Raw genomic sequence first — 26,085 nt, 5'->3', positions numbered from 1 at the left:
ATAAAATCTATTGAATTAGAAAGTATTTTTTTCAAAAGTGCTCAATAGAGCTCTTGTAAGTAAATTTATAGTAACATCAGAAAAAGCCCTACGCAGATCGATCTACGTTTCAACGTTAATTGTCGCATTAGGGGTTTGATAATGGCTCATATAATTCGAAATTAAAAAGCAAAAATGATATTCGTGAATCTGACATTTATTATAGTCATTTATTATCTAGACATGTCATTACCTCCCTTCCACTAATATACGAGATATGTTCCAAAAGTAATGTCTCCTATTTTTATTCCGTCCGAATGGATCAGAGAGGATTACAAATTGCATTGTCATGATGACCGAACATGTATTCATGACCTAAATCTTTCATCTCTGTTGCAGATATTGACGGTGTAAGACTTAGAAAATAAACCATGTCAGAAAAAAATTGAACCGATCAACATTCACTTGTGCCTGTTGAACGTTTACGAAGCGGATGCAGTTAGTGTCAGCACAGTTAGATGAGTTCGTCGATTTCAGAGTGGTGACAGATTGAGTGACAAAGCACGCTCCGGACTTTTACGACCGAGCAATCAAGAGGCTGGCAAAAGTGAGTTGAGAATGGAGAGTATGTAGGAAAATAAATTCTGGGACACTAAAAGTCGCTCGTTTTAATGTTACCACTCCCGTCTTCGTAGCTCTCCAACGTTTCAGTTTTTATATTTAAAAAACATAGGAGGCATTACTTTTGAAACGACTCTCGTATTTGTTGAGCGCACACCCAACCTCCTTTCCTTTCCCTTTGAACGTATGTTTCCTTGTTTTTTTATCGTGACTTCTTCAAACTAGCTACACAACTTACACACACACACACACACACACACACACACAATGTAGTGACTGCCAATAGATCGAACACTGCTTTTTCTAAAGCTTAATAAAATCTATTAAAATCCGTTATTTCTGATCAACTTTTTTGTTTTACCAGAAAGATAAAACCCTGAAATGCATTATGTTAAAAGCAGAATAATTTAATACTTTTCTATAATTTTTAATAGAATTTTAAGTTTTAAATTTTTCATAGAAATCACCTATTTCCTGTTGAATGTCAACCAAGTAAATATATTTTAGGTTTTCGAATCAATTAAACTAACTTTTTTCATGTCTAAATAAAATTTAGTATGATTTGGCTAGAAGAATATGCAAAAATATTAGAATATAATTATTTTATATCTAAATAAATTCAAATAATTCAATTATTTCGCACGACCTCGTACATTTTAGGCATCATGTCTTTATCGCCGCCATCTCTGATTTTAGGTATAGGAAGCCAGTCGCGTCTAAATATTTATTCATTTTCATGAATTTTAATGTTACTAGACAGGCAAATACATTTTTTAATGAAATTAAAAGGTATTTTTTAATTATAATACCTCGTGAAATGTTAGTTTTAGCTTTTAATTTTTTACTTCATAATATCAATCAAGCTTTCAATATTTTCATAATACTTGTTAAACGTAAAAAAGACTACTTTTTTATTTTTACATCAAAAATAAATTTTTAGTATATTTCTCAGTTTAAATATCACTTTTCGTCAATTTTTAATTTCATGATTAAAATCATTTTTCCTTATTTTCTAATTAATAATGATCCACACTTAGTTTTTAATTTCATTTTTATTTTCTAATTTATAACTACCAATGAGCCACTCTTTTTCCATAAACTAGATCATTCTGTATTTTCCCCAATTCTTTATTGCATAAATCAAGTTGACAAAGACTTTCATTAAAATTTGGTGGCCCTTAAAAGTGCCGTTTTTTGGTAACCCTCTGGTAGGAGGCAACTTGTTGGAATGTCGCAACAATCATCTACGGAAATCCATGTCTTTATAGTTATCGTTAATTTTCGAAAAGGGAGATAACTAAATAAAAAAAAATACGCAGACACAATTATCATTTTCACACCGTTTTTTTTTATCTTTTTTATTTATTTATTGTATCGCCTCTTTAAAGCATCCTTTATGTACTGGTACATGGAAAGTTTACACATTCTAAAATAAAATTTATTTATTTTTAAAGATTTAAAAGTATGCCTATTTTAGCGTTTTCGTAACAAAAAAATATTTTATCCTCATCTGAAAGATATTAATTATTGATAACATATTCAATGAATCTCACACTTCAAAACGCAAAAGATTTTTTAAAAAAATATTAAACACATTTAAATTTTGAATTTCAATTATCGATATCGAAGACATTCTGAATTTTTTTTGTTTTTCTATATTCGTTAAGCCTCCTACCACAAAATGAGTGTTTAGTGGGTCGCTTGGACTTTAAGGGATCGAACAAGGAACAAATGAGGAAGGGGGGGGACATGAAGTCCCCAAAGTTATATTTATACAACGAACATGAAAAAAAACTTCACACCCATATAAAGTGCATTCTTTACTTATTAATCGGTGAAAATTTCATTGATTAGATAATTACCTGATTTTTGGTAGTTTTTCAAAGACACTGTTACGAAAATCAAAAACACTCCATAAATTTGTCGGTCACTACATATAGTGTATGCATGCGTGTAAACTATGAATAATTTATACCTCTACTAGAAAAATATCACTTGAAATTATCTATGCGAATTTTACAGAACTTGAAGAAAGCTCAATAGTTCATCATGCAATAAAATACTTAAAAATTTTATTGTTGAGAATGGCGCATCATGTGGAATGTCAGACATTTAATTTTCAGAGACCCCCAAGCAAAAGATCATTTTAAAATACTAACCGTGCTGATGTTTGTATTTGTATCGCACTTGGTTCATCGGATATATTTTCTCCTCAATTATTTTTCGTGAATACAGTTGCCTCTATAATTAACTGAAGAGACTCGCTGTTATATGTAATATTAATATCGATTTTCCATCGTAGGTCATCTATTTGGATCACCAGAACACGTAAAAGATCGTTTGGAACCAGGAATTTGGTAAGTATTTTTTAAACCCTCTAGCAGATCCGTTTTTCTTATCAAAAGAATCTTTAAAATTCAATATTTTTTCAGGAATTTCTTAAAATTATAACCATGCTAGCAGGCCGTTCAGCGTTTCCCGGTCGTGGAATATAGTTATATTTTAATTTTTGCAGATTTCGAATTATTATAGAGCGAATTCTCTACTGATTATTATATTGTACCCAATGTATAGATTTCAAATTATATATATATATATATATATATATATATATATATATATATATATATATATATATACTAACGGGGGGAGGGCTGGCTTTACCCGGTCGTACAATACGCTTAGATATATTTTAAGTCGTCCAGATTTCGTATATATTATTATAGTTGTGATTTCAAAAGTAAAAGTATTTGGTTGCCATCAGCTAGAATCGAAACCGAAAGCAAAACTGTAGTATTCAAGTAGTAAGTTACTATTAAAAATAAACCCAGATGAATGTACAACATGTATAACTGTTTTTAAATTTTGACCCCTTCAAACTTTTAACCTGCTAAATATCCATGACAAAAGACTAATAAAAAATCCAATCATTTCAGGCCCCTGGCGCCGCTCTGGGACTTTTAATTTTGGAAGAGATAGTTTGAAAATATGGAGACGGGCATAGAGCCTTTTATATATTACTAGCGAGGGGTACCCGGCGTTGCCCGGGTGTTTTTCGGGGTATGTGAAAAAAAACAGGTGCCCGTGAAAAAAAAAAACGAAGCCTTCACGACGCGCAGTTGGAAAATAGTAAAGTGTTTAAAAAAAACAGGTGCGCGTTTTTGATTGACGTGACGGCGATAGGTATTCAGCAGTAAGCATTTTGTGCGGGACAGTTTTGAATGAGGTGAATAAATCGGTTTGTTTGTTTTTAAAAACCCGCTCCCTGTTTATTAGGAGGAGCGAAATGAAAGCTACAGTCTGATATGACGAAGTCGACATTGAACAAACGTTACTTAGCTCTCTTGAGACAACTGGCTTTCGGCCTGTGATTAGAGTCGAGTTTCGCTTTCTTTTTTTTCTTTTTTTACCGAAAACCGAATGTAACGCGTGCCGATGCGGGAAATGTCGAATAATTAACGTTTGAAAGTCAATAAAATTAAATAGACAGGCGAGCTCCGTAGATAACTCTGAGATATTACAATTTATAGATGATATAAAAAGTTTTAAGAAGTTGTGAACCGAACAAGCGCTTCTCTGAAAGAAGCCTTTTGTGGACATCGAGGAAAAGCGTACATACATACATACATACATACATACATTTTCGCTTTTATATATATAGATTAGCAGTTCAGCCCGGCTTTGCTCGGGCCCTATGTACTGTTCATACCTCTATGTACACACACACACACACACACACGCACACACATACACGCACACATATATATATATATTAGTAAAAGTACCCGTCGTTGACTGGGTTCAAAAGCAGCCTACAGAAAATGGACTCTGATTTATTAAAGTATGATAAGTTATGAAAAGGAAGGGTTGTAAAGAGATAGCTTCGAATTTGGGGGTATCAAAATCAAAGCAAAATATGATGAAAGTAAAAATAAAATAGATAAACCCCATAATTTATTATACCATACCTGTTCACACTGAAACACTTATCACAATATTCTGTGGATCTATATTAAAAAAAACTTGTTATACTTTGTGACATATTTCCATTCTATGGAGGTCAGGCGGGAACGAACACCCCATAATTTTAATTATACCATATTTCTTCAAACTGAAATATAATTATCAAAGTATACTTACGCAGACATATATAAAAAGTCTTTATTAAAGTTTGTGCCTATGTCCATTCTATGGAAGCCAGGCGCAAACGAAGATCCCACAATTATATAATCCCTATTTAAGTTAAAACATACTTATCAAAGTATTATGTACATCTATATCAAAAACACTTGTAAACGTTTTCTTTTCATTTTTTTATTTCCATACTTTGTGGACCAGGCGCGTGCGTAGACCCTACAATTTTAATCCATCACTATGCCAGATCAAACATACCCATTCCTGTGTTTCAATACATCTATCATTATATGTGATCAGTTTTCTATAATAGTCAACCATATAGGAGCCTATTCGTGACCAGACACACAGAGACGTTCCGCTTTATATTATATAATATATATTAAAAGGTTTGACTCCTGTCTAGGTAACCTATATCTAAAATTTCAACTGTTTAGACGATAAATTGGCGGAGGAGTTTGGTAGTCTGCAAAGATCAACTCTTTCAACTTTGACCTCTTGGTAGCCAAATTTTCGCCCAAAATCTGATTAAAACAAGCTTGCTGCATATCTGAATACCTCTTATGTAAAATTTCGAATGTTTAAACACAGAATTGACTGAATAGTTTCCTAGATACCACAAAGGTAAAATCTTTTGAACTTTGACCCCTCGGAAGCTAAATTTTCGACAAAAACCGATTAAAAAGCTTGTCCTTTGTCTGAATACACTTTATGTAAACTTTCAAATGTTTAGACCGAAAAATTGGCTGAGAAATTTGGTCGAGACCCTTAACATGTGTTTTGGGCTCAAATCAAATTAAAAAGTTTGATCCATGTCCAAGTAACCTACATTTAAAATTTCAAATGTTTAGACTTAAAATTGGCAGAGGAGTTTGGTAGAGTTTTCAAAGGTCAAATCGTTGAACTTTGACGCCTTGACAGCTAAATTTCTGACCGAAAACCGATTACAAAGACTTTTCAAATCTCAATACTCCTTATGGCAAATCTCGAGTCTCTAGACTGGAAATTGACAGTTATTGGCACACACGCACACACACATATTTTCACTTTTATAGATATATAGATTAACCATTTTAGTTAAGGCTTTTTTTTATCCTTACATAGTTGAATTCTCTTTTGTAATTATAAACATTTTAGAAGTCAGATTATGTAGGTACTAAGTCTGCGATAAGTTAAATTTATCTTTTTTTTTCCGGGAATTTATACTGCATTCTTTATTTTTACATTTTTTTTTCTTACCTAAAGATTCTTTACTCATATATATATATATATATATATATATATATATATATATATATATATACGAGAGAGAATCGCATTGGCGTGCCGGTTTTTATTAGATCACTGAAGTTAAGCAATGCTAAGCTTGGTCAGTACAAGATGGATGATCATTCCAGAATGTTAAGTGTTTGTCAACAAATTTAGTGATGACTATGCCTTTATCAAATACTTAAGTCACAACCAATGCGAGACAATGGATACCCTCTGTAATCGATGCTTCACGTGTTATTGTAAAGCAAGGGATGCGAATTTACTGACCACACCTCTCCTGGATCTGTACTGCATGATTCCAGTGGCAAGAAAATAAAAACAATGCTGAGAATAATGAAAATGAATACAGCACCAGGTATTTCCAAATTGCCAGGCGTTTAATAATGATTTAACGTTACTTATTTTTGAACATCGTCTGAATTCGATTCTATTTTGTTGACATTGGTCCCTTCGATATTTTTCTAATCAGAATTCTTTCTAGAAAGACATGTACTTACGGAAGGAACCACGTGAAGGTTGCCAACATCTTAAGTGAAAGTTATTTTGTGGAACCAACTGGATTCATTGAACTTGGAACATCCAGGTCATCAGTCTGTGTCATTAACCACTTGACCACCGTCGCTTTAACTTCGATGATCTAATGAGAACTGGTGTGTCGATACGATTGTGCCTACTTAATACTTAAATGTAACTTTCTAATCCACACGTGAGCATTTAGAGAAAGAGTGAGTCGTATTTTTATTATTTTAATCATCTAATTTACATACGTGTTTGTGGTGTATACAGACTGGAATTCGATGGCGGAAATATTCTGTAAACAGATTCGCAGGCGTCAAGCCTTTTGCGGTTAGGAGGAAGACTTTACTTGTGTTGTCTAGTTTATTGACGTCGTCGTGAAACGGGTAAAAGTGTGGCCGCAAATGTTTGAGATTATATATATTTTTTTTTTTTTACATAGGCATCACCACATTATCATGGTCAAGAGGTCACTCAAGGATAAGGGTTAAAGAGTGTACAGTAGAAATTGGACAATATAGTAATCATTAGTAATGAAAATTTGGTAAATTTGATAACTTATATGGAACGGCTCATCAAGAACTTATTTACGTTAGACTTGAACATAACCATATTGTAGTCAGCCGGAAAGCAGGAAAACGGAAGACAATTCCACAGGCGTGCAGTTCTAAGAAAGAAGCTTTGTTCATGGAATCTACGTTTAGGTTTAGGCACAGATATGGGCTGATTCATGTGGCGCTTAAGGGAGCAATGAGTAGGTGTAATGGATGCAATAGGGTAGATTACCTCAAAACTTATCGACGTGTAAATTTGGACTAAAAACAAAAATGCAAGCTAGTATTTGTCTTAAGTGCAAATAACATTGCCTTCGTACAATAAATAATTTTCGACGTCATTTGATTTTTCAAAGGCATTCTATCAACATTAAAGTTGGGGCAGAATGAGTTCATGGGTTTGAGACGATCGTCTTACACGGCACATTCTGAAGGCCCCGCGATAAAAATTCATCAAAAATGTTACATACTTCTTCTCTCTGGTCTCGCAGACCATAATCGATGAAAATATACGAGTTCAAAAGTGATAAAAAAAAAATTATAGAAAGAGGAATAAATAAAGCCCTGTCCCTAGATGGATTAATTCATAAAGCCGTCCAACACATGGCAGTATGTAAAATGGATGTTAAATCGAATAGCAGCATTTTGTATGAATTCAAAGATTTTATTGTTGGCATTGCTTTTCCTGATAATTTTCTAGTCCGAATCGGGTAGGAAGACATCGGGTACTTATATAAGGGACTGTGTGAAGATTGCCAACATCCTAAGTGAAAATGATTTAATTATTTACTTTTCGTGAAACGAACTGGAACACCCAGATCGTCAGTCCGTGCCATTAACAACTAGATCAGCGTCACCTCCCATCGAATATAATGCTAATGATGATATAGAAATATTAAGAAATGTACAATACGGTATGATATGAAGGGTTTTTAAAAAAATTCATTTTTCAGATATTATTGGGAGGAGACAAAAATGGAGGAAATTGGTATTTTCGAAACTTTATCAGGATATGATTTTTGATCAAAGACTGACTTGAATTTTTTTTTTTTTTTTAGTCTAAATACCATTATCCTGACAGTATAAAACAGTTTTCAACATTATTCAAAGTTTTTGTTTTGTTTTTGTTTTTTTGCATTGGAGGTGGGGTAAAACGGTCTGCACATGATCTCAGACAATTAACTTACAAAAAATATCCGAACTGCAATAGACTTCCAGGAAGCACATTTTTAACAGCTTAACCAAACTTATATGGACACTTAAGCTGAATACAATACTTTTATGCTTGCACGCTACAACTTATTGAATTACTTCTGCTATAAACATTATCTCTTACTTATCTGTTGTTTTATGTTGCTAAATATTTATTTTCTGTGTCACAGTGTTAACATAAGAAATACACCAGTTACGAGAGAAATTCCCAGTTAAGCTGAAAAGGCTGCAACAAGTCATATTTGTGACTGAGCTATTGTGCTCCATTTGCAATATTGAAATACTATTTGCTGATATTTTGAGAAACCTGTTTCTTAAACAAGGAAACCCGTTCAGATAATTGTAGATGTGTGAAAGTAGGTTTATTAGTATATTCATAACAAGTGTGTCAATAAAACGGGGTTTCCTGAACGGTTCAATCCTGGTATGATCTTAAGACATCCAGCAATGCAACCCCAGATAGACTACAGTGAAATATGGAATTGCTCCTTAATTACCATTGCTTCCAGGTTCATTTAATCAGTGGTAATATCTATTTAAGGCATCTTGTGTTACCAGATCAGACTGAATATACTGGCTTCCTGACCTAAAGGTCCTGGATATGACCTTAAACTATATCCGATGGTGAGGCCCCAGCTTGCGGGCTTTGGGGAGTGTGGAGCCACCCTTTAATTACCATTGCTCCCAGGTCCACTCTGACCCGGAGTGGTAGTACCTGTTAGGGTCCCAACTATGGGTTAAATAGAAACTGATTTGAAAACAACAAATATATTCTATTAAAAAAAAATTCTTCAAAATCTTTGGATTCGGCATTAAATAACCCGAAAAGGGTTGATATGCCGTAAAACAAAAACAACCAATCAACTAATCCTGACCTAAAATGCACCAAACATTGATGTTATTTTTCTTTCTTTTGCAAAACTTGATAATGTTCTTAGTCAAAAACAGAAGCAAATGTTTTCTTCTACAAAACTTCCAAACCAAACATGATGAATAAATATTTGTAGATATAAAAATACTTGAGGCAAAAAAAAAACTTATTTTCCAAAATTACTGGATTCAACATTAAATAACCCAAAAAAGAGTCGACGTGCCGTGGAATAAGACAACGAAATCAAACTCTCTGAATGATATTTTTGAAAATATAAAGAATTTGAAGCATAAACCCTTTTTTCCAAAATGACTGGATTCGGTATTAAATAATCAAATGGTTGATATGCCGTTAAACAAAACGTACCAAGGAAGATCAGAGATAAAAAAGAACGGAAAATGTTAGCACAAGTGCGCTTTAACTCACTAAAAGTATTTTTGACGCCCCCCCCCCTCCGAGAAAGAAGGGATTGGCCTAGTAATTCACTCGCGTTTGTTCGCACTTTTCTCAATAACAACTGTTTGAACTTTATTTTATTTATTAAATTTTGCACAAGCATTAGTCATGGTGAAAGTAATTTGTTGCCAGAATGGATTTTTCGGGATAACTCTGGTTGCTCCCCTAGGAACCATTTTTGGGGTGAAATTGCCCCAAAAATTGTTCGTTCGTTCGAACTTTTCAATAATCACCGCTTGATTTTTTAAACTTGTACAAATATTAGTATTGGTGGAAGTAATTTTTTTCCTCGTGGAATTCCGATGTGTTTCATAAGAATTTTACTAGCGGAAAGGAAAGAAAACCCCAAAAGTAATGCTTGATTAACCCGCAATTTTTCCATCAATGATTGAGCAAAAGAATAACAGGTAAAGCATGCATGGTTCTCTGTGAGTGCACAAGGCATAAAAAACTAAGTTCAGCATTTTCCTCCCCCCATTTAATCCCAAAAGACCCCAGGGTCCGTCAAATCCTGGTGAAAATGAACAAACGGTGTAGTTTTAGGCCTTAACATATGTAAATTTGAGTTCTGCACCATGCAAAAAAAAACGTACTTTTCCCATCCACCTCCCCATTTAGCCCCAAAAGTTCCTAAGGCCTTAACATATTTAAATTTGAGTTCAGCACCATGCAAAACTGATAAATAGACATACACAGAAAATTGGAGACAAATATGGTAAAATAGTTCCAAAAATGAAGTGTTTTTATTAGCCCTAAAAGAGCCCCTGGGGCACACCCAAGAGTTATCGCGAAATATATCGACAAATAAAATTATATAGAAATCAGTTTTTCAGAAAGTTTTATAAAAATCCAAGGCATCAATTTTTTTTTAATAAGCACAAAAGTGTCAATTTTAGACCTTTCAACCCGAAAGGCACCCTGGGGGGGGGGACAACCGGCGTTTTTCCGGAAAATCCGTTCGGTTACATTTTTACTCATATCATGTTTAATGTTTGTGCAAAATTTCAAAAAATTCCAAGGCGTAGTTATTGAGAAAAGTGCGGACGGACGAATGGACAATCTTGGGGCAATTTCACCCCAAAAATGGTTCCTGTGGGGAGACAAAAAAAAAAAATAAAAAGCATACATATAAGAATATGATAAAATAACTTTACAATTTTTAAGACTTATTTTATTTAATTAACGAAATTTCTTTTTCTAAACAAAAATATTATATAAAATATACATTCCATTCATTTTGTAATATTCTCAACTGAACGATACACAATAAAAAACATTTCTTTTGAAATGTTAACTTTTATTTGTAAATTGTTGATTTTAAATAAAAAATTATGTTGAAATACTGATGGTAATTTGTTTTTATAACACACGATACTAGAATTACCGTTCTCCTGTTTACAAACGAAAAGGAAGTTTTAGTATTAGGTTGGTACAAAAATGTTTTATGACATGCAGTTGAACGTCAACAAATATTTTTTCACCAACCGTATAACAGTAACCGGAAGTACTATTCTAACTTTTAATGGTTAGATTTTGCTCAATTTGCAGCTAGATTTTACTCAGTTTCTTTTTCAATGTCGCTGTTTGCTTTATTTTAAAATCGTATATTTTTCCAATTTCAGTTTATCAAACGAGAGTACCCGTCCCAAAACGGGTAAAATTGTTTCTCAATATAGAATCAAGTTTATACCAATTTGATGTTCCCATATTTGTGTTAAAACCAAGATATACTGCTGCTACATATTATTCTGGCATCCGGATTCCATTTTAGTCAAAATCTATTACATGATTTTCGTTTTAGAAAATGATTAACATTTAAATGGTCTTAAGAAATTGTAAATTCAGGGATTTTTTTCTTGGTCTCTAATGACTACGATCAAATTTAAATCAAGTATAAAAAATACTTAATGTTTTTACTGGGAGGTTGAATCTATATTACCCTCTCCTTAAAACTCCTTTAACATAATCTAAAAAACTCAAAATGTGGGAAATATTAAATGCCATATGAATGTAATATACCTATTTAAATTCTACAAAAGTTGGAGGCATTTTGAATTTTCACAAAGGGTTGCCACCCTTTTTTACATAAAATGAAATTAAATATAGCCCACATTACAACCCCTTGTGCTTGACAACTGTTACGAAATTCATAATGATCGGTAAAGTAGTTTAAGACAGTATTGAAGTATGAGCTAATTAAATTATAATTTAATGCATTTCATTTTTTATTTATTGCAGTAGTAAAAACGACAGAGTTGATGATAATTCTGTAGTCAGAGCACGTGGTCTTCCATGGCAATCATCGGATCAAGATATTGCAAGATTTTTTAAAGGTCTAAATATTATGAGGTAACGTTTTTTTTTTTTTTTTTTTTTTTTTTTTTTTTTTCGCTACTTCATGTTTGATAGCACGGATTGATGTTTGTTTTTATTTAAAAACACATACACGCATTGATGGCGTTAAGTTATTTACGAGAGGTTAAGCCATGCATCACCTGGAAATGAGGCATATGTAGTTCGAAGAACAAGAAATTACGATCTCAGAAAGGATATTTATTAACAATTTCTTTAACTCCTATCCTGCCTTTCTTTTGTCCCTCATTTGCATCCTCTTTGACTCTTCTGCCTCTCCTCTGACTCTTCTGCCTCCTTTTCTGGCCTATCCCCCGTTTCATCTTTCTGCCTCCTCTCGCGTTGAACCTATGATATCCTAGGACGAAACCCATAAGAGAAAACTATTTTTTCCCCGAAGCTTTTTTTTCTCTCTAACCAAATTGAATTAGTGAAAACAAAAAAATCACTTCAACATACCAATGTATATTTAAAAATATATATATGTATTTGATCCTTTACTTTTTAGGGGTGGTGTAGCCCTCTGTCTAAGTCAACAGGGTCGCCGTAACGGAGAGGCATTGATTTGGTTTGAGAATGAGGAACATCGTGATCTGGCGCTGAAAAGGCACAAACATCATATCGGACAGCGATACATCGAAGTATACAAAGCGACGGGAAAGGACTTTCTCAATGTTGCTGGAGGTAAGTCACCTTTTCCTGGACGGGGCACCTGCTATAATGTTGCACATTTGGTTTCTCTATTTCCACATTTTTAGCTTCCTCAGAAAATCTCGGGCTGAACTTGCCATTTTGTTTTCAGGCACTCTCATTAAATATGGTTTGGACTGGTGCACATCGTGCTTTTATTGTATAAATGTTTGAATAATGGTGAATCCGTAACTGCAACACAGCGAGCTTCCGAGTCCGTTACAAGCTAGGACGGCATGGTGCTGTCCCAGATTTAAAAAAATCAATACACGTATCGGTTGCAAATGTCATCGTTACAGGCTCGACACTTAAAAGAAAGCCACCTGGAAGGCCGCAAAGCGCTCGGATGCCAGACAGTATTCGAGCTGTGAGACTTAATGTTACTTAGTCTCTTACACGTTCAGCTTGCAAACGTGCTTTGGCCTTGCAATTGTTTGATAGAACAGTCAGAAGAATTCTACACACTGATATGCAGTTCTACCAATACAAATTAATTATTGCTAATAAACTGCACGAGCGCGACTCGCATGTCAAAATGTGGAAGGTATTTCTGGCGCACTCTGTGCCTGTTTTGTGGCCGTATGAGAAAATTAAAAACAGGCGGTTTTGAGGCCGTGTCGGGGTGCGGATATTTTTGAGAGGCTAGGATCGTACAATGCTTTGTTGCATTTCTTTTAAACATTAAATGTTAAGTAGAAGCATTTAAAGTTGGAAAAGGAATTGAATGTTTTTGTTTTTTAATAAGATATTTGCGTCTTGATGTGGTTTCAGAACAGTTTGTCTGTTTATGATTTTTGTTTCCATTAGAGATACCACTAAAAGCTTTTGTTTGCCAATTCTCATAACATTAGAGCAACTACGCGCCCGAAAAAGCTTAAAGGTGAGGGGTTCTTTTCCACAGTACCGCATGCAAGAATATTGGCAGACAGCCCCGATACAACACGAGGCCACGGACATTTTATTTACGAAAAAAAAAAAAGCTTTCCTTTTATTCTCTTGAATATTTCACTATCCAAAATTAATAAGAAATATTTCAAGATTTTAAAAAAAATCAGTTTTTTATACTTGCATCTTAACGTGTTTGTCTTAATCAAAATGGTAAAATTACAGAGACCTAAAGAAGCTTTTTGGCTTTAAAATAGATAATGTTCATTTTCGTTAAATATTAGTTTAATCGGGAATAAAATCTCAATTAAACTGTAAAGCAAACTATTTTATATAGGGTTAGACAAAATAATCTGACACATTTATAGGTTTAATAAAAGGCAAGTAAAGTAAAGAAACAAAAGGTGTATTTATTTTTAAAAAGTATATATAATGACATTGTTTTTCGTTTTTGTTTGGCTTTTGAGGGAGATGTCCCCTGGTCATTTGATCTCATTGCGTAGTGTCATCGGTTGGCCCGCCCGTTCACCTAATTGGTGAGATTTATTTTTCTCTGTGGATACCTCAAGTCAAAATTATACATTAATCGCCCTCGATCTATTGAACAACTTAAAGATGCAATTCGTCAAATTACTGCCATTCCGCATGAAATGACCGCTGGACAGACGAACGGATGAGGGTGAATTTATAAGTCCGCCCTTTTGTCGGGGAACCAATAAGTCTTTATTTTCGAAAAGTACATATAATGCCGTTTTGTTTATTTTATAATGCAGTTGTTTTTCGTTTTTGTTTATATTTTGATCTGTTGAACAACTTAAAGATACAATTCAAGAAATTACTGCCATTCCACACGAAATTCCAATTCTTTTCATTTTTAAAAATATTTCTAAGTTTCGTTTGTGTTTTTTATTTTCAGATTACCGTGTAATACATTCGCAATGGGTGCATATATTTTCGCAAAATTAAAAATACAAGGAGTACATTACACGGATAGGTCTTTCTATTTTTCTATAATCTTTTTTTATATATATAGTATTTCAATAAACTCGTTGGGAGATCCCCCATCTGCATTTTTCACGTATGCCAGTTTTTCCTATTTATCCATTCATGACATTTTTACCATTTTCTTTATCACTTTTCAAGGACCGAAAGCTATTCGAAAATAAAGGTGAAGAAGCGTACTTTCGCCACTAAAACAACGTAATAATTTTTAGTGGTGGAATATGTTGTAGTCAGCTGGAAAACAGGCTAGCAGAACAGTTGCACAGACGGATAGTTCTAGGGAAAGAAGCTTTGTTCTTGGAATTTACTTTGGAGTAATGTAAAGTGCTTTTTAAAAACAAAAAGGAGCAACCTTAAAAAAAAAAAGCAGACACACATCTTCCTGCTTGTGGGAAGGAATTAAATACCGACTTATCCAAGTACTCTGGTTTATGTAGTTAAAGGCACAAATAGGAAGTGGGAAGAAAATGCTGATAGTGGTTGTAAATAGACGAGTACTTTTTGTGAAAGTTTGGCAAGTGGGCCATAGATTGTAGCTCAGACAAGCACTTGCCATGAAAATTACGATAAATCAGAGACAGGGTCACAACGTCACTTCTGTGGGGAAAGAAGTTGCAGGGAGGAGAAAAAGACATCAACTAGACCTTGAACTCTGTCAAGGCAGGATAGTGTTCCGACAGCCCCTGGCCAGATGTGGCACGGCACTCCATTTTAGAACTGTTTCGTTCTTATACAGGTAGAAAATTGCATCCAGAGTGAGATACCTTTTTGAGCGGTAGAATGGCGCAACCATTTTTCCAGCGAGCTTGGCAACAGATTTGATACAAGTCTTCCTTTCAGGTCATGAGTGAAGGTCAGATCTAAAAGCTAGGTATACTTATATTTCGTTATGTTTTATTTTCTTTTTCTAGGAAGCAATTTGGAAGCTCAAGCTTTTCTCTCCCGAGGCGGACAAGTGATCATCCGGATGCGTGGTCTGCCATTTACTGCCCCCGTCCAACAAGTGGTAATTATAATTTCCTATTTAAACCAACGTTTTCTTTACTAGAAGTTAGGAAACCTGGAAAATCAGAAGAAAATATTTGTTTCTGTAAGATGTTCACTTTTTTACAAATCAACACATTTGTCAACTATGATTAGTTTTACTAAAATGATACTTTAAAATTTGACGTGAAATAAATGCTGCCGCGGGTCAATTCTGATCTGCTAAAAGAGATGAAACGCTTCTTTCTGTTAATTTGGTTAGAATAATTAAGTTCGTTGTGGCTGAAGAATACGTTTACTAGACCTCTGCAAAGAGTTGAGACTCCGGTCCTTCAACGAAGCCATTTGCTGGTCGTGTATGGCGACCCATAAAACTCCGGTCCTTCAACGAGGCCACTTGACGGCGACCGATGAAGTACAGCTTCATGAGTCAACATCCAAGTCCAAAAAGCGGTCTTGTTGAAGGACTGGAATCTTAACCCTTCTACAGAGGGTTAATCAATGTATCGAACACTTCTGCAAGGCGTAAAGAGACCAAATGCCAAATGTATGGAACACGACTGTAAGACGTGAAGGGGGCAAATTTTGCCAATTTTTTTTTTTTTTTTTTTTTTTCCATGTAATGGAATTAAAAATAGAAAGTTCTTCGTGTAACTTCAAATAATTCTGTTTGCGGAATTTTATCAATAAGCATTAGATACAAAGAAATCGAAATTTAGACAAGGTTGATGTTTAGTTCAGTGCAAATCTGAAAAACTCTTTCTATATATTAAGAGAGGTTACGCCTTTTTGTTTTTAAAACTCTCTTTACAGTACTCCAAAGGAAACGAAAATTTTGGGAATATTTATCAATGTCCAATACATGTTATTAAAAATTTACAAAAGTCGGAGTTATCTTAATGTTTACGAAAAGATTACTCAATTTGCATTAAACTAAACGAAGTCTGCATTTGGACTTCTGACGGGATTGTAATGGTTAAGCAACTAAGAACGAATTTATTAGATGTTTCTAGCGATATCTAAGAAAATTCGTTTTTATCCTTGTAAAAGTTTGTGACGTCATAATTCTATGGACACTTGTCCTGATATTATTGTGACACCCCTGTTCAAGTTGCGACATATTTTTCTAAAATTTACTTGGCACATCTTAGGTAGGTTAGTCACGCCAGTAAAGGATACGTCCTCGACCCCAGCCGTGAGGCCCCAGCTTGCGGGCTTGGGAGTGTGTAGCCACCTTTAATTGCCATTGCTCCCAGGTCCACTCTGACCCGGAGTGGTAGTACCTGTTAGGATCCCAACTATGGGTTAAATAGAAGCCGACTTGAAAAAAAAAAAAAATATATATATATATACATATTATAACATTTTTTTTCTTCAAACTTACTGGATTTGACATTAAATAACCTGAAAAGGGTTGATATGCCATAAAACAACCAACCAACCCAATTAAAAAAATAGTTGAAGATATAAACAACTCGAAACATAAAACGTTTATCTATTGCCATTATCAGATTCAGCATTAAATGGCACGAAATGGGTTGATATGCCGTAAAACGAAGCTACTAATAATTTTGTATGTAAATATAAATATTTATTAGCGTTTGAGACCTTATATTAAGCATTGATGAAGAGGGAGGGGTCTTCCATGGAATCATCAACCTCCTCCACCCTCCGGACGCTACCTAGTCATGTAACGGGTTAGGAGTGAACTGGTCACAACGCAACTTTTTACCCCTCCCACCAGCGTGTCAAGATGTAGCAAAAGATGATAGCGTATTAATCTATCTTAACACTCTCTTGTTCCTTTCAGTTTGCTGCTTTATGACATTGCTATTTTTATGATAGCTAAAATAAAACTACGCACAGGTAAGTAGTTCAATGCAAAACCAAATGGGAAGGGAACTTTTGGTACTGCCGGCAATAGGTTGGATTTTTTATTTATTTTTTTTTTTTTTAAGACTAAAAAAAAATTAAACAAAAGCTATTCCTGGTCATTTGGTTTGTCATATTCCGCTGTTTGTAACAATTGCGGCCATTCGCTAAGGTCAAATAACATTGGTTGGCTGGCTGTGTTCATTAATTACTTTATTATTTTAATGGGGCTGGGAAGGTTTGGTTTCAATTGGTGTGTGTTCGGTGTAAGTTCTTGGACTCCGGTGTAAGGTTACGTAACTTCACTTGATATTTTTATTATTATTATTATTATTGATCTGCTGTGTAGTGTTGCCACACATTCAGGCCTGCATCTAAGATTCGAGATGAGTTCCCTCTTTTTAATAACCTTTCTACTTCAGTGGATTTTTTTTTTCTTAATTTCTTGCTTTTTTTTGAACCCATGAAAATAAGGTGAACGGGTGGGGAGTACTATTAACCAAACTTTTTCTCCCACACTTGTATACCCCCCTTTTTAACTTGCTTGGGTACTTTCTGTATTTTTTGTACTTTTTCTGTGTTTTTGTATTTTTTTGTAATTAAACAAATTTTTTTATTTTTTTTTTTTTTTGTAAATTTTTTTTTTTAATTCTTTTTTTGTAAAATGCTTCACGCTAAAATGAATTGCACTTTTTCTTTTAACAGCAACAGGACTTTTTTTTTTTACTTTATGGTGATTCTATTATGAAATTAACAATTCTGCAAATTGTGGGTTCTTAGCCTCATGTTCTACCATTTCTATAAACTACTAACACCACGTATGAAACGATTTTATTTTTTTTATCTTTTTTTTTATTTAATCATAATTACAGAAGTATCAATGTTCCATCGATACATCTATTTATTTACTTATTTCAACACTTTTTTGTATAGAAATCATTCCAGACAAGGTGTGAAGCCATTTGATATGAGGAGCTGATAAAAAAGGAGTATTGCAAAGGCAGATACCTATTGACCTTAGTCTTTTAAAGATCACGGTTATAGGTAGTAGTAGAACAGTTAGCAGGAAGAGTTCCACAAGCTTACAGTTCAATTAACCAAAAACCCACTTTCATTTCACTGCATTGTGGAGTATACACAGAATTATACATTATTAAAAGTTAAGTAAACTCGCGTGGGATATAGCTTGGTTGAATGACCACATCCTTTGTTTGAGATGAAGTAGGTTCGTTTCTTAGTCGGGTTTCGCCTCAGTTTGCTTGATCTGTGTTAGTAAATAGACACTCTTGTATGTGTTGCGGGTTTTCTCGGGTGGGAGAGCGCTGGCCTTGCATGCAAGAGACTCTGGTTTCGAATTCCGGGTTCGGATGTGTCTAACTGATGAGCCTAAATGAGGGCGAAACTCGAGTCGAACATTGTGGGCTGCAACGTTGTTTAGCTGTGGAAATAATTGTATACTCTATCACATTCTGAAAAATTTATATATATATAATCAAAAGTTTTGGTTTCGGTTTCAATTCACCCAAGTCATATATATATATATATATATATATATATATATATATATATATATATGCGTGTTTTTAAATCAGACCATAATATAATATACGAAATATACAGAAATTAAAATATCATATTTAAGCGTCTTTTCCGACCTGGCTACACCGGGCGTCCCTGCGAGCTTAGATAAATACTTTTGCAGTTTTAACAAAAGAGCTACAATAATATTAGGGCGTCTCCATTTACGCTGAACATCCACGGAAAGCCGACATCAATATATGACATATGAAATGGTCCGCTGTGGAATTTCCACAGGTCCCGAAAATCATGAATAATTATTTAAATGTATAAAGAACTTGAAACATAAAACCTTTTATTTTAAAATTATTAGATTCGGCTTAAAACAACCCGAAAATGATTGACATGGCGTAAAACCAAACTCCAGGAATAAATATTTGAAATAATTCGACGCATAAAACCTTTTCCGAAATTACTAGATTCGGTATTAAATAAGAGTTGATATGCCGTAAAACAGTCAATTCTACTGTCTAATGATTGATATGCATTAGTAATGTGTACTCTGCGTATTTATCAACCAACCATGTTTCTATTTGTGTAAAGTTACCTGTTAATATTGACTCCGTTGCAAGGAAACAAAGAAAAGAAATTAGACACCGTTTCAATTTCTAAGACCTTTATCCATGCTTCTCCGGCCGCGTGTTACTTATCAACCACATTTCTCGAACACGTGCTTTTCCAAACCCCGCTTCTCCGCCCACGTGTGTCCTTTTGTATTTGCTATAACGTCACATCATGCGCCCGGCTTGATCATTTGCATATGTTAGTTGTCGTATGCTGCTGCTGTTGCTTACAGTGCTATAATAGCATCTATATATTAACACGATAGTGTGCGTGTTATTTTTGTGTCACGCTTACATCCGGGTCGTTTAATTGTTATGTACTTCTATTTCTTGTAATAAATGATTAAACAAGATTTCGTCAGAAGTTTTGGTGTCCGATTCGATTATAGCTGATGACACTCAAGTCATCTATTTTTTATAAATAATTTTATCAAGAAGTCGTAGGTTTTTCGGTTTCGGTTATAGCTGAAGGAGCTCAAGTTATATATATTATATTATATATTATATTATATTATATATTATATTATATATTATATTATATATTATATATTATATTATATATTATATTATATATTATATTATATATTATATATATTATATTATATATATTATATTATATTATATATATTATATTATATATATTATATTATATATATTATATTATATATATTATATTATATATATTATATTATATATATTATATTATATATATTATATTATATATATTATATTATATATATTATATTATATATTACATATATATTGTATATATATTATATATTGTATATATATTATATATTGTATATATATTGTATATATATTATATATTGTATATATATTGTATATATTGTATATATTGTATATATATTATATATTGTATATATATTGTATATATATTATATATTGTATATATATTATATATTGTATATATATTGTATATATATTGTATATATATTGTATATATATTGTATATATATTATATATTGTATATATATTGTATATATATTGTATATATTATATATATATTATATATATATATTATATATATGTTGTATATATTATATATATATTATATATATATATTATATTATTATATATATATTATATATATAATATATTTATACAGGGTGTCCATAAAGTCCGTGTGCACTTAAAAAAATTCATAACTTTATTTCTATTGCAAATACAAATAATCTGTAAAATAGATTTGAAAGTACATCTATATTTTTTAAGCTTTTATTGAAATTTTATTTAACGTTCCACATGCCCTCCATCATTAGCAATACAAAGGGTAATACGATTTTGCAGTTCACGAAAAACATTTGCCAAATGATTTGTAGTAATGCCTGAAATCAGTTATTCTAGCTTTCAAATCTTCCAATGAACTAGGTTTGCTTGCATACATAATTGTTTTCACATGTCCCCATAAAAAAATCAAATGTAGTCAAATCTGGCGTACGTGAAGGCCAATGAAATGGTCCACCCCTTCGAGATCCATCTGTTAGAAAGTTTCTAAATCAGGAATTTCCTAACACGCCGAGCAAAGTGACAAGGAGCTCCATCTTGTTGGAACACTATATCATCTTTCAAGTTTAATTGTTCAAGTTGCGGAATAAAGTAATTCTGCAACATATCTAAGTAGCTGTCACTGTTAATAACACGATCTTCAAAAAAAAATATGGCCCTGTGATTCGATTTATTCCCAAAGCACACCACAAATTAACTTTTAGAGCCCCTTTCATGTTCAACAGTTTCATTTGGGTTTTCGGTTCCCCAAATTCGGCAATTATGCCTGTTGACCTTGCCACTAATGTGAAATGTTGCTTCATCAGAAAACAGTAAATTACACACAAATGCATCATCATTGCAAAGTTTTTCATTGAACTGGTAACAGAAAGTTAGCCGTGCATAATAATCCTCTTCTAACACCTGTTGATGTAATTGAATTTTGTAAGCTTTTATATGAAGTTTTACCCACAGAATCTTATGCACAGTAGACTTTGGCAGTCCGAGCTCCAATGATGTTCGTCTTACAGACTTTCTTGGACTTGCAGTAAAGGATTCTCCTATGGAAGCAATACTTTTGTCACGGACACATGGCCTTCCAGACAGTGGTTTATCATGGACAGATCCTGTCTCTTTTTAAATTTTTTCATCCATTTAACAATGGTGTTCCTATGAGGCGCTTTTTTTATTGTATTCAATTCTAAACTTTCTTTGTACACCAATAGTAGATTTCAATTCAGCCAACCAAAGGACACGGTTTACTTTTTCCTCAATTGAAGCCATGGGATCAAATTGATTCTGAAAAACAAAAAATATTATTTTTTACTTATCTAAAAATTGTTACGAGCTTTGTGGTGAAAAATTATTCAATAACTATACTTAAAACTTGATACATGAAACTTTCTAACATTTTTTACAGATTATTTCTATCGCAAATATAAAGTTATAAATTTTTTAAAGTGCACACGAACTTTATGGACACCCTGTGTGTGTGTATATATATATATATATTAAATTTTGGTTTCGATTCAAGTTGATGCACCCAAATTATATGGATATATTTTATTTTTTAAATCACAACTTTAGAATCACAATCGATAGAAAATTGACTATAGAGTATATATGCGAAATCTGCATAAATTAACATATCATATTAAGCGAATTTTACGACCGGGCTACGTCGAGCGTCTCTGTCAGCTTAAAGTTTTGCAGTTTTAACAAACGAGCTACAATAATATCAGAGCGACTCCATTTACGCTGAACATCCACAGAATGCCAACATCAATATATTACATGTGAAAGAGTCCGCTGTGGAATTTCCACAGGCCCCGCTAGTATAGATTAATACGTTTTAAGACTTCTTGGTAGAAACATTTTTTTTTTCTTAGTGATACATTTTTTTTTATATCATTTGGACAATGTGACTTGGACGTAACATATAAGCATATTATATCTCCTTACGTGGTGCTGGGTATGATATTAAAAACATCCAGTGGTAAAGCCCCACTTGGAGGCTGAGAAGAATAGTTGTTCCTTACTTACCATTGCTCCCAAGTCCACTTTACCCCGTTAAGGAATCTGCTGCTATCGGAAACTGGCTTCATGACTAAAGGCCTTGTCGGTGGGGCATTAGAATACGCCGACTGTCCCCCTGCAGAGGGTAAAAGTCCATCAATGGGGGTCCTGGATATGACCTTAAACTATATCCAGTGGTGAGGCCCCAGCTTGTTGGCTTTGGGGAGTGTGGAGCCACCCTTTAATTACCATTGCTCCCAGGTCCACTCTGACTCGGAGTGGTTAGTACCTGTTAGGGTCCCAACTATGGGTTAAATAGAAACCGACGTGAAAACAACAAGTATATTCTATTAAAAAAAAAATTTCAAAATCTTTGGATTCGGCATTAAATAACCTGAAAAGGGTTGATATGCCGTAAAACAAAAGCAACCAACCAATCCTGACTAAAACAATAATGCCGTTTTCTTTCCGTTTTATAAATCTATCATGTTCTACAAAGTCCAAACATATCTTTGCAAAACTAAATACCATGAATAAATATTTGAAGACATAAAGAACATTAATAATAATTTTTTTTTTTTTTTCAAAATTACTGAATTGGCCATTAAATAATCCGGAAAGGTTTGAGATGCCGTACAAATTTAATAATAAAAAAAAAAAGCAAGCGGTCAATTCTTCTCTCAGATCACATATATATATATATATATATATATATATATATATATATATATAAGCAATATTAACTCTACCTTTTTCCTTTTATCAGCCAATTGTTTCTATTTTTATGCGAACAATCCCCCAAAACACCATAACTTTTTTTTACATTTTATAACTTTTGATAGAAACATTTTATTAATGCTCATGCAAAATATTTTTTAAACCATTTGAACAACGGAACTCTGACGTAAGCATATTATACCTAGTTATGTGGTTTCAGAAACTGATCATGTTTGACACCATTGTCAGTATGTGAAATATCAGTGTCCGTTTTCCTGTCTGATCCTCAATCTGTAAGACCTGGAATAGTGTAACTGTTTAAAATCAAATTATGCTTCTGTTTTTGTTGCAGAGTTTTCTGATGTTTTGTTCTTTGTCTTTTAGTTGGAGTTTTTCAGTCGGGAACCAAATGGTTGTCAAGTTCTTGATGGCGAAGACGGTATTCTGTTTGTCTATTATCCGGACGGCCGATCCACCGGCGATGCTTTTGTACTGTTTGCATCTGAAGACGAGGCCAACAAAGCATTGAAGAAACACAGAGAAATCATGGGAACCCGTTACATTGAACTGTTCAAAAGTACAATGGCTGAAGTGCAACAGGTCAGTTTTCGACGTTAGTGGAATCTATTGCTATAACCCCGGGGTCGCCAACCTTTGACCCTCGAGCGAATTTTGTTCGTCTCGCCACCTTACCTTGGGAACAATATAAATATAAACGAACTAAACCACATTGACAGTTGGGACTGAATATATTGTCAAAATTTTAAATTTTTATTTAAATTTACTTGTAAACAAGTTTTACTTTTTATTATTAATAATTTATTAATTAAAAACAGCCTACGTGAAAATTTGTAGTATTTTTTTTATTTCTTAGATACTTATTAACATTGGTCATGACAACGACCATGTTGTAGTCTGTAGTGTTCCACAAGTGGGAAGTGCAGTCAAACGCAACCTGTCTGGCATGTTGAGTGAGAGTATCTCGGGAAGAAAAAGAAAGTGTTTACTCTAACGCAATGTTTTTAAAAACTCGCGATATTGAACGCTGACAGGCGGGCGAAATTTGGCATGCACATGCGTGTGATATATGGATTGATTCTATTGTTTTAGAACTAAATTAGACAGAATTTGATGAACGACATTATCATTATTTTTATTATTTTTTTTTTTACGAATTAGTCCACTGTTTGTGTTTGAATTCGTTTCCTATTGACTCTTAAAAGGATGCGTTAATTTTTTTTTTAATTTCACACAAATGTACTTTATGTGGCATGCAGTGTTCTTAGATAGGTTGTGTATCGGAATGTCTTCGATAAATAGCGATAATCAATAATCGAAAAAATGTCTGAAAGTAGTGGTCTTTTTTAGTTCTCTTACCTTTACACCAGTTTAGTTCATGCTCAGATTAATGATGGCATGCTATTGAACACAAATCGCTAGACTGTATCTAGATTTGTTAATCTTAGCTTATAAGATTACACACATCTAAGTTTGAATTTACCATTATATATTTTTTTAAAAAGGTATATACTAGATTTCGAACAGTTTTGTACCCTATTAAGACAGGAAAGGGTACTATTGGCTCCATTTTGGGGCGTATTTGCTTCTTGTATAGGTAGAGGATTTGCGTCCGAATGAGATACTTTGTGTTACGTGGTGACTATGATCACGGCGTAGTATGTTATGTTATAGTGGGCAGTGTCAAGGGTTAAAATGGCTATTATGATTAGTTAAATTATTTAGGTTAAAAAGATTCAGAAAATGTTTTAAAGGAATGTTAAAATATTTAACTGGGGAATTTTGGTTTAAGGAAAAATGTTATGAATAGAGGAAAGCATAAACAGGGCTAGTTTGGAATTTAGGTAGAAAACAATATGGCGTTCGTGACAAACAAGATTGTCCGCTCTGGCTGACGTTAGAGACACGTAAGCAAGGAGAAATCCGAATTAGGAATTAGTCTGTAACGGGAAGTCGAGGAGACGAGTTGTGAGTTAGCTAGAATAGGTTAGCTAGCGGACAGAAGTTGTCTCAGAGTCTAATGGAAGCATTTATGGGCCAATTAAGATGTTGGAAGAAGATTAAGAACTGCAAACTCCAAGACGTGGAACATTTTGGAAATGAAACTCAGCGTTTTATGTGATCCATTCGGAAGAAGATACCTTCATTTTCAGATGCCTGCTGCCAGATGGGGGGGGGGGACGATGAATAAAGTATGTGTCAAGCAGAAAAGGGTTTATTCATTCATTGTTTCCGTTCATTATTGTCGTGAATATGTGACATTATCCACTTACACCTAGAAAGACTATTAAATATACACGTAACATATCGACACGTACAGACACACCACATACAAAAAAAGTAACTGTCCTTTATGATTCTAACCACTAGACGATACACGAGCATCGATTACAGAAACATGTATACCTTATATACATTAGACATAGATAGAGGCGGGTATATATAAACTCGACAATACATTTGTCCGATTTGGTAATACATCTGAAGCGGTAGAATGATCCAACTATTTTCCAGCGATTCACGTGTCGTGGAAAAATTAATATCCATCTCGATTTCTTTTCAACAAATTCATACAAAATGCATATATGAAGTTGTTGTATATAAAACTTTTTATTACATGGTAGTCACCACTTATCAAGGTCCGGAAGCCACTCGGGGATAAGAGTTATTGCGTGTACAGTAATCAATGGAATAATATCGTAGTAATCGTTAGTAATAGAGATTTGATAAACTGTCTTAAGGGGGTGGTTTATCAGGAATTTGTTTATGTTTGACTTGAAGACATCAA

At 33.5% G+C, this 26,085-nt stretch overlaps 1 protein-coding gene across 4 annotated transcripts in view; it reads left to right on the top strand.

Annotated features, from left to right (window-relative positions):
- The window catches only part of LOC145246648 (epithelial splicing regulatory protein 1-like), a 152,057-nt gene that overhangs the window by 95,775 nt on the left and 30,197 nt on the right, over positions 1 to 26,085 (top strand). For all 4 annotated transcript variants that reach the window (XM_080108353.1, XM_080108352.1, XM_080108351.1 and 1 more), the window contains exons 5-9: positions 2,903 to 2,957; positions 11,854 to 11,964; positions 12,476 to 12,651; positions 15,456 to 15,550; positions 23,664 to 23,879. In XM_080108353.1, the coding sequence (XP_079964479.1) occupies positions 2,903 to 2,957; positions 11,854 to 11,964; positions 12,476 to 12,651; positions 15,456 to 15,550; positions 23,664 to 23,879 (653 nt within the window). The remainder of the gene's footprint in view (positions 1 to 2,902; positions 2,958 to 11,853; positions 11,965 to 12,475; positions 12,652 to 15,455; positions 15,551 to 23,663; positions 23,880 to 26,085) is intronic.

The sequence above is a fragment of the Euprymna scolopes genome, chromosome 24 (assembly GCF_053919585.1).
Source record: "Euprymna scolopes isolate OS-2025 chromosome 24, ASM5391958v1, whole genome shotgun sequence".
In the NCBI taxonomy this organism is placed as follows: Eukaryota; Metazoa; Mollusca; class Cephalopoda; order Sepiida; family Sepiolidae; genus Euprymna; species Euprymna scolopes.
Note: the sequence above shows the minus strand (reverse complement) of the source record. Positions and strands in the feature narration are given on the sequence as shown.